At 50.7% G+C, this 9,734-nt stretch overlaps 3 protein-coding genes across 3 annotated transcripts; all 3 read right to left on the bottom strand.

Moving 5' to 3' along the window:
• Positions 1 to 341: 341 nt before the first annotated feature.
• Positions 342 to 2,328, bottom strand: Coop (Corepressor of Pangolin). Its single transcript, XM_017084944.4, has 2 exons — positions 1,492 to 2,328; positions 342 to 1,424 (listed from the first exon to the last, which is right to left on the bottom strand). The coding sequence occupies exons 1-2, from the start codon at positions 1,727 to 1,729 to the stop codon at positions 583 to 585; spliced, it is 1,080 nt and encodes a 359-aa protein (XP_016940433.3). The 5' UTR covers positions 1,730 to 2,328; the 3' UTR covers positions 342 to 582.
• Positions 2,329 to 3,629: 1,301 nt separating this feature from the next.
• LOC108017772 (mesoderm induction early response protein 1) lies at positions 3,630 to 5,902 on the bottom strand. The gene is made up of 3 exons (XM_017084892.3): positions 5,135 to 5,902; positions 4,475 to 5,070; positions 3,630 to 4,405 (listed from the first exon to the last, which is right to left on the bottom strand). Exons 1-3 carry the CDS (start codon positions 5,868 to 5,870, stop codon positions 3,977 to 3,979), a joined length of 1,761 nt encoding a protein of 586 aa, XP_016940381.3. The 5' UTR covers positions 5,871 to 5,902; the 3' UTR covers positions 3,630 to 3,976.
• A 501-nt stretch (positions 5,903 to 6,403) lies between these two features.
• On the bottom strand, positions 6,404 to 9,578 carry dpa (disc proliferation abnormal). Its single transcript, XM_017084902.4, has 7 exons — positions 9,395 to 9,578; positions 9,013 to 9,326; positions 8,025 to 8,953; positions 7,595 to 7,966; positions 7,164 to 7,530; positions 6,654 to 7,106; positions 6,404 to 6,595 (listed from the first exon to the last, which is right to left on the bottom strand). Exons 1-7 carry the CDS (start codon positions 9,465 to 9,467, stop codon positions 6,500 to 6,502), a joined length of 2,604 nt encoding a protein of 867 aa, XP_016940391.3. The 5' UTR covers positions 9,468 to 9,578; the 3' UTR covers positions 6,404 to 6,499.
• Between the last annotated feature and the right edge of the window lie 156 nt (positions 9,579 to 9,734).

Genomic DNA, 9,734 nt, shown 5'->3' with positions numbered 1-9,734 from the left:
GCGGGAGAGAGCGAGCGAGAGTGCGTTACATTAACGGCGCATGTGGCGCGAAAATGCGGATGGAATCGCTTTGTTGTTGTTGTTCCTGTACTGTGGACTGCTCACTGCTGTTGTTGTTGTTGCCGCTTACACCACCCTTAAGGAACTTGTTTTGCACTGACAGAAATTACGAGCCGCCCGTGGCTTGAAAATGCGATTGCCACAGCCGTGGCCGTGGATAATTGGAAACTCGAAACTGCGGGCGGGGGTGCGCACTGCGCAGGTAAAATGCGCAGCCGCAGGTGCGCCGGAACGCAGATACAGGTAAAAGTAAGTGGTTATCCTGAGGAAGAAACAAGTAATTATGCTGGCGTGATCGTCTATTTAAAACGTACAAGTGTATGATTCTAGGTATTGTAATGTAAAATGGTATGTATGGAAGTGTGTTTGCATGAAGAAAGGCAGGCCGGAATACTGATTACATGCTACGTATGTAGGCAGATCCACAGAGTTAGTCAGTCGCGTTCTTATAATACTGTAAGCTAGGCTTATAAAGTACATCTCCCCCGGACATTCCCCCGGAAATCCTGCAGATCCGCCTGGTCAGCCGAACTCCAGCTCCTCGATAAGCACGTTCTGCAGCTTCTGGCGCACGCGCAGCCGCCGACGGTTGTCCAATCTCTGCAAGAAGGGCATCAGACTGAGCAGGAACATGCGATCCGCCTCGTCCTGGAGATCGCCACCCGTGGGATCAGTATTGGTGGCCGCATCCGTGCTGATGTACTTGAAGGGCAGATCGGAGGAGGGGGACTGCGAGTTGGAGAACACCTTGGCCTCTGGCTCGCTCTTCAGGCTGGAGCTGTGACTTCTTTGGCTCGCCTTGGCCTTGTTGGTCACAGCCTGCTCCATTTCCTCATCGTCGTCCAGCACCTCTATGGTGAATACCCCGGAATTGGCAGCCTCTGCGCGATTGCCTCGGTCCTCCTCCAAGTTCTCCGAGGCAGCATCCTCGTCAAAGTCATCGTCGTCCTCCTCCTGATCCTCCTCTTCCTCCCGCTGATGCGGTTCCAGTTTAAACCTCTTGGTCTCCGGCGGCTGGCACTCCCGATCCTCGAAGAACGAACTTATGTCCGAGAAGCTGGGCTGATGCAGCTCCGAGTCGTAGCTGTGGCTCAGCTCGCAAATGGGCTCCGTGGCCACAATGGGCATGGAATCATACTTGTCCGGCCCCAGCACATTGTTGTTCTCCGTCCAATGGCCGGGCGGATGCTTCTTGCTGCTGCTCCGCGTCTGCCGCATGATGTTCTCATGAACGGCCGGCTCCATGAACCGCATGTCGTTGTAGAAGCGCCACGAGGAGGGCGTCTCATTGGACAGGTTATTGCGGATGTACACCTTGCGAAAGTTGTCCCTCAGGTGGCCCCACTTGATGCGGCAGATGTCGGCTGCAGAGGGGGCGAGGGGATCGTTTTAGAGACAGCAGATAGATAGACAGATAGATGGTTTAGTTACCTGGCAGATTGACATCTTGACCCACCTCGAACCAAACGGGCGTGATGTCGCTGCGCTTCTGGCCATTGGCGTTGTTGCGAAGCCACAACATGGGACGTCGTGAGACGGCGGCGATGAGGCGCTTCACCGTTTCGATGGGCAGCTTGGCGGTATTGGTGAATGCGAAGGAGGCGGAGGCAGAGGCGGCGGCAGAGGCAACGGAGGCCGCCGACGATGACGCATTGTAGGCCAGCTCCATGTCCAGATCCGATCGAGTGGCCAATTTCCGATAGCCAGTTCCAATTCCAATGCGATTTCCAATTCCAGTTCCGATTCCAGCGACTCGCGCAGCTCAAGCGCTCAGGCAGCACTGAGAATACGATCCGAAAAGTACGGGCACCACGAAGTGTACGGCCAACCAGCACAGCAACAACCAGTTTACGTGCCTTTTGGCGGTGCGGTGCCGAGAGAGAATCGTGGAAAGAGCGGACGGAGGCGGTGGCAGAGGCGGCGGAGATGGGACGGAACGGGAAGGAGGAGAAGCAGAAGCAGAAGGAGAGAGGCTTGAGCAACAGGCTTTGCCACGAACCGAAGACCGATGAAGAAGCAGGCGACGACGAAGAAGAAGCAGAAGCAGGCGAGGCAGCAGAACAACAACAACTGAGCTGCCTGGCAATATTATCCGGATGTTAAGCTTCCGCTGGCTCTGGCTGGCCGCAACTCTCTGAGTCGTATTTGCGCTTTTTACGGTTGTTAACTTCGCCGTTGTTCGCCCGCCGTAACGAATCCAATATGCTCTGCCTTGGCTATAGCAACAGCATTTTCGACTTGAGCGGACATGTCATTCTGTCTCTCTTATCGGAATTTCCTTCCAATAATTCCAATGAAGGAGAAGCCCCCATTCCCCTCCCGCAAAAATATCCTTTTTCCAGGTGTCTCTGCCGCTAAGGCTGGAAATTCATAGTGTAGCGTATAGAGCGCGGTGTAGCGTACTTTGTTTATTTTTATCAAAACTGGATTTTACTACGGTCGGCTGGCTGGGCTGCTTGGAAATGGAAATGGAGCTGGAGTGAACGTACAAAATTCACGCCACGCCAGTGGAGCCAGAGCCACAACATACATACAGATGTACAGATATAGACGAGGGTGTGTGGGAACAAAAGCTCCAGCTGGAACGATCGTGAGCCTGGAACCGAAGACTGTATCCGTTGTCCGTATGTATGTGTTTATATCTACATACTTTGCACGTTTCGGGTTAAGTCTCCTCTTCTTGAGACTGCGAAAATGCAAGTGAAGCAGACACGACAATTGGCGACCGGGGTTATTTATCGGATCTGTAGCTTTGCGGTTGGGTTTCAGCTTGACATTTGATCCTCGCCGCAATTCGTATTCGTACTCTCACACAGATACATACATAGACAAGACATACTTGGACGGACAGCCGGCCAATAAGTGGGAACCCAACACCGTAATTGGCCATTTTCAAGAACGTCTTGCGAAGAAAACTGGGGATCAAGATACAGACATTCAGACACACATACATACAAACTGACGTACGGACCGGTTCTTTGTTTTCAATCCGGTTAACTTATAAGGAATACGGGGCTTGTACTTCGAATTTATCTCTGGTAAAGAGGATGTAGATCAATTAAATCCTTGAGTTTGTATTAATAAGAGTTAGTGGTAATGATTTTTGAGATTTTCAGGAAACAATAAATAGTTTTTTAAAGAAAATATGCAAAAACATTTTTAATTCCTTTGTTACACCAAGATTTTTAAGTGTTGATTTTGAAAAAAACTTGAATATATTCTTCTTTTGCATTGAAAATAAGAAGAGGGTATAATACGAATGATAAAATAACTAAAAGAAATAAATAATGTTTATGTTGATAAACATTTTTTGAAGTTCTTTTTACCAAATACCTTAAGAAAATTATTAAACTTTCTCCAACGAATGTGATCCGTAACTCCCTCATAAATCCGCGATGCTTCGGTGGATTAGTTACATAAGTTCATAAGGGACAACCGTGCTTTCTTAACTTATGTAAGTTCGAAAAGGATTTAAATAAAGGGCAGATGTTGGAATTGAACTCATATCGCAGGACATTTCTTTAACACAATGTGGATAAACAATTAAACTTTGATAACACGATCGAGTATTGACTTCACAGATATACATATTACATTTATTGACATTCAACGAAACTCAAGGATTGAGCGAAAATATATTGTATATATAAGCGATAAGTACTTGGTTCCGGAATCCACACGCACATGTAACAAGTAGACGAATCTTACACTTAACAATAGAGAAATTCTTTACGGGGTATGAGAGTTGTCGATTTAAGAATCTGGAATATATATGTTTAGACATATGGTATATACTACACGTACAGTATGCATATTTATAGTGAGTGGTAATGGTAATGAAGCGCCCTGCTAATACTTCGCCTGGCACAATCGAAAGCGCCTGCGCTCGGTGATGATATCGATGATGATGTGTCATTTACACAGTGGCCAGATTGGGTTCCTCCTCGACGTTGTTATCCTCGTCTTCCAGGGGCACTGAAGCGGATGTGCGCCGCTTGCGACTTCCCCCAGGTGTATTTCCTGCCGCCTGACTCCCTGTCATAATGGAATAACTCTTCGAGGCGGGCTTTCGCGGACAGGCGACCGGATCTCGCTCCAGGGCGGACAAGTCCCCGTTGCTGTGACCATTGCTACTGTGGGGGGACAAGCTGCCATTGCTGTTAGCTGTTCCGACTCCAGTCCCAGCACCATTTCCATTACCACTCCCGTTACCGGCGCCCGCCTCGTTGATGAAGACGTCCATGTGATCGATGGTGTCATTTAAAGCAAAGCTCTGATCCCTGCGCTCGCTCTTCTTCCACAGGTAGTAGAACTGGACCAGCTCGCGCATGGTTCTGGTGCGCACCTGAAAGAGCCCAACGAGCCCACAGATTACTCGCTAGGGGCGATCGGCTGGCGAGATACGGTCCTTTACCTGGTTCTGACGGATCTGATAGAAGTCCTTGCCGAACCGCTGGATGCCCTCCTCGAACTTCAGGCACTCGTCCTCGGACCAGCTGCTCATGGTGTCGGTGAGGGGCAGGACGTTCATGCGCTTGCGTCGCAGAGCCTCCTTAAAATCGTAGCCGCACTGGACGAGCAGATGAAGCGCTTGTTCGTTGTCCTTCACCACCAGCTCCTGATCGCCGACCGCACTGGACGCTGGCGGAGCCTTGGGGGGCGTAGTCGGAGCGGGAGTGGGAGCCGGTGTTTCAGCATTAGCACCTGTTACTGCAGCTTCTTCACCAGCAGCAGCGTCTGCACCACCTTCCGGCGGAACTATTGATCGTGTTTCCTGGATCTTGGCCAGATATTCCTCAACCTCGCGTTCACTGACTTGGCTGGGCTCCCATATCAACTGATCCTCGTTCTCATAGGGCAATATGTCTCCATATTGCGAGAGCCCCTCGGGAATCTCGGCCTGATAGTCGTGGCCCACCATGATGATCTTCCGGGCATCGTCCATCTCCGACTCGCTTTCCTCCTCCTCTTCCGCCTCCACTTCGTCAAATAGCGTCTGCAGTGGAGTGACTACAAAAGGGTTACATAATATAAGTGTTAATTAGTTTCTTTCGGGGATTAGTTGAAATCCTACATCTTTCGGTCTCCTCGCCGCCACAGGTGGGCGTCATATCGGTGAAGGATTCATCTGGATACAGATCCAACAAGTGGGAGCGATGCGGCTTCTTGGAGCCCTCAGACGGTGGAGCTTCCTCTGTATCCATGGACGACACTTCTGCTGTTTCCATGGGGGAAGCAAGCTTCTCCGGCAACTCCTTCGGTTCCTCCTGCTCCAAGCTATCGTGTTTCTCTAGCTGCGAGGCACTGCTCGAGGTGGAGGTGGAAGTGTGAGCCATCTCCGTGTCCAGTTCCTGATACTGGCGCTTGGTGGCCCGCCGAGCTCGCCGCGAACTGCTGCCGGAGCGGTTTGAGCTGCTGACCGCCGGCGATGGAGCTGAGCCGCCATACTTGGCCAGCAGCTCCTCGATGGGCATCTCGCTCTCCTCGCGCAGCGTGGCTATCTCGTCCTCGGCGCTGTGCGCCTCCATGTCGGCCAGAGCCTCCTCCTCGTTCAGCGTGGCCTCGTCGTCAAAGTCGTTGACCATCATGTCGATGGTGGGCTCAAAGGTGGTGTCCGCCACCGAGGAGGTCGGCGACATGGGCGGTTGGACGCTGGTGCTGGTGTTGTCCGAACTGGTGGCCGGCGACTTGCGGCGCTCCCGCTTGGTGGGCGTCACGGCCAGGTCGCTGTTGGCCAGGCTGCCGGAGTCCGCCGACGCCTCGGAGGCGCTGTGCTGGGAGTGCTCCGACGATTTCCCGAACTCCATCATTTTCCGTACACACAATGTGGCAGCGGCCAGAGCGCCAAAATATCTGCAACTCGCAGGCGCAAATTCACTAAAAAATGGCACAACTGGGGTATTCTTTACGGTTAGGGGACTCCCTGTGATTTCGAAATTGTCGTTTATTAATTTCTGGTCATATCATCTGTTGCATACAATTTTAACTTTAGAGTCTAGAGTCTTCACTGAGTTAAGCGCAAAATAAGGTTAAAATTCAGTGAAGCTGGCGGATAGGTACCTGTATTTTTAGAAAAATGTACGAAATAAGATCAATAATCGAAATTTGTTTGTTAACCAATTTTAAACTATCTTTAATAGTTTAAAAAACTTATCAACAGATCCATATTTATTTGTATTAGGCCCGCACAAGAATTTAAATGTAAATTTTGTTTGTAATGAATGATTACGTCTATGACAACAAATATGCTCTCAAGAGTGGTTTTATCTTGAACGTAGACGTAGTGTCTACTAGAAACCTCTTAAATTAAACTTTTAGCAGAAATAAGAAACACAATAAAACGTAACTGGACGTATTTTATTGAAAAACATTTTTGTAGTTGCTCTTAAAAATAGGAATGAATGAGTTAGTGGTTCCGAATGAGATAAATAGTATAAAATTAACAAATGCGAATGGTGTTCTTTCCCATGACAACAATGGCGCCTTCATCTTGAACCTCCTTTAGAGCATCCTCGAATTGCTCTCGTGTGATCATCTGAAGTAAATAGTAATTTTAATTATTCCGTTTTAAAAATAAAGAAATATATACTTACAATTTGGGAACCCTCCTTGATATCGTTGAAAAGCTTCTGGTACGGAACTGTAAGAACCTTGCCCTTCTTCTTGAGGTTTTCCTTAATGGCCGCCACCAGATCCGCGCGCTTTTTGCGAGCAGCAGTGGACAGACCGGTAGTGAGGATGCCCACATCGATCTTGCCGGACAGGGGATCCGTGGCAGACTGCTTAAGAGCCTCGCGATGGAGTCGCCAAGCCTCCTCCACGTCCAGCAACTCCACCTGGCTGCTGAGCCGAACCTTGGCGTGCGCCTCCGATAGCCGGATAAGACTCTCCAGTTGTCGCGGGTAGGCAGAGATCTGGCCACGACCGGCGCCGACCTTTCGCATATCAACGTAGGCCTGAATCAGTCGCTGCTGCGCCTCATCCGACAAAGTGGGCGACAGATGCTCGCGGGCATAGGCGATGTAGTCACGCAGAACGCTCATGTCCTGAATTTTTTAAAGATATTAACATTCCGCAAATATAAATATGTCTTAGCTACTTACAAACATCGTATCCTCCTCCTCGTGACGGGTCACATAGTATAGTGACACCAAATGGCTGGCCAGGCGCTTGTCGAAGACCTCATCCTGGGGATCCAGGACCAAAAAGATCAAATCGAAACGGGAGAGCAGTGTGTGCGGTAGCTGTACATTATCAATGATGTTCTTGCGCTTGTTCCATTGAGACTCGGCAGGATTGGCCGCTGCCAGGATGGAGGTCCTTGCGTTCAGCTGGCAGATGATTCCCGCCTTGGCAATACTCAGCGTCTGCTGCTCCATCACCTCGTGGAGCACGCTGCGGGTAGAGTCGTTCATCTTGTCGAACTCGTCGATGCAACAGACACCATTGTCGGCCAAAACCAGTGCACCCCTAAAAATAAAGAAACCATGGGGTTATTATCAATTTAAAATGTTAGAAATCACTTTATACTCACGTTTGCAGGACCAGCTGGCGAGTCTCCGGGTCCTTGGTCACATAGGCGGTCAAACCCACAGCCGAAGAACCGCGACCGGAAGTGTACTGCGATCTGGGCACGAGATTGAAGACGTACTGCAGCATCTGGGACTTGGATGTACCCGGATCCCCGCACAGCAGGAGGTGAATTTCCGATCTGAAGTTCTGACGACCAAGAGTGGCATGCTTCTTTTTAGTGCCGCCAAAGAGCTGCAGCAATATGCCCTTCTTGATGTCGTCGTTCTCGTAAATGGATGGCGCGATAGCCCTGGCCAGGCGGTCATAAATGTCCGGCTTCTTGGCCAGCAGCTGCAGCAGCTCAACGCGCTCTGGCGGGAAGATGTGATCCTTGCTAAAAGTTATTTAATATGAGGAAATGCTTTCCCGACTTTCAACTAGGCCATGCTTACCCTTCCTCCTCTTCGTACAGTCGCTTGTTGTCCACCTTGCGGAAGTGAACCACATCCACATGGGTCTTGTACACGCTCTTCACAGAAGAACTGAGGCCACCGGTCTTAAGGGGCGTGGCTCTGTAGATGCCAGTGACTGTGACACGATCACCTGGCTGCACTTTGTCCACCAGATCGTTGTGGGCATACAGCAGCACATTGTGCGGAGTCTGGCCGGCTGCCATGTCATCCGGCGACTCCTGCAGCTTGACGAGTTGCTTGTCCGTGAACTCCGATCGGTTGTGGATCAAACGGAAGCAGTGGTTCGTGTTGCAGTTGGTGCACAACGTGGGCTGGTTGATGCGACCGCGGTCCACCTCAACGGTGGTGCTAAAGGAGCATATGTTGCAGCTGAAGAAGGCCTCGCGCATCTCGGGAATGACGTTCGACGAGCGGATGACCATGCCGCTGATGCTGATCAGCTGGTCCATGTCCTCGGGATTTAAGGCGCGCATGTTGCGTGTCTTGTCAGCGTTAAAGGGCCGCACCTGAATTTGGTGCTCCAAAAGGGCGGCCGGATATCGCTCAAAGAACATCTCGTTGATGGCCATATCGAATCCGGGAATAACCTCCTGCGGGTAGCAGATCAACTGACGGTACAAGTCCTGATCGAAGGTCTTGAGATGGGCACAGTTGAGATTCAGATAGGGCTCCTCCAATGTGTGAATCTCCTCCAGCTTTTGCAGATACAGCGGCTGGTTAACATCAATGTTCTCGGTGATCTCGTCCTGCTCGGCACCCGGGTCAATGAAGCGCATTATAAAGGACTTGAACTTGGACTTGCACTGGCTGACAACCACATTGGTTCCCCAGACAACAAGCTGCGGTGCCTGGGAGGATTCAGAGACGGGATCGGTGGTCTCAGAGCCCTTCTCTGGAATGGGTTCCAGCTGCAGAAGGAGCGGATGTCAGTCTAGATTCTAACGATGAGGTACGGCATTAAACTTACCCCCGAGCCTCCGCCAATGGCCACCTGGCGAATGCGCTTGTCCGTCCGGATATCAGGACGTGCCCGCAACGGAGTTCCTCGTATTCCAGAGCGCGGAGTGCGAATCGAGCCCATTGAGCTGGGCGTGCCGTAGTTGAGCGGCGAACTGAGATCGATCTCGCTCATGTTGGCTCCCAATCCTCGAGCTGGACTGGTGGCCGGCAAACTAATGTTCCCCGGCGAAGTGGGCGGCAAACTGATGTTGTCCGAGGGTCGGCCTCCTGCCCTGCCGGGACCCATGCGCATGGGCGTCTCCACATCCTGGGAAGCAATGCCTGTGGGCAAAGAGACGCGGGTTGTGCAAAACAGAACACACTTTTTGGCACGCCAACAGAACACTCACCTCTGGTGGGCGTACGGGCTCCCTGTTTGGGCGTGGCAGCCCCAACACTGGGCGAACGAGCGGGACTTGACATTTCCTTAGAGCTGTATATTTATTTAATCTGTCCTGCACGAAAACTGGAGCTGTTGTGAGCAAATTTCAGACGATGCGGTGTTGCAGCAGCCCAAGTACAAATTGGCGGGAAAATGCGAGTTCCAGTGCTGACAAGAACCGTTTGGTGAGTAACAAAGTGTTGTAAAACACACTGCAGGGCATTGCGCGCCAAATGTTTAGGGGTTTCTCGGCGATTTTCCACACGAAAATAAAGGCTGTCAACCATTATTTAATCATTTTCGCATGA

Source organism: Drosophila suzukii, chromosome 2R (genome assembly GCF_043229965.1).
Source record: "Drosophila suzukii chromosome 2R, CBGP_Dsuzu_IsoJpt1.0, whole genome shotgun sequence".
NCBI classification, from domain to species: domain Eukaryota; kingdom Metazoa; phylum Arthropoda; class Insecta; order Diptera; family Drosophilidae; genus Drosophila; species Drosophila suzukii.
This window is presented reverse-complemented; position numbering and strand designations above follow the sequence as displayed.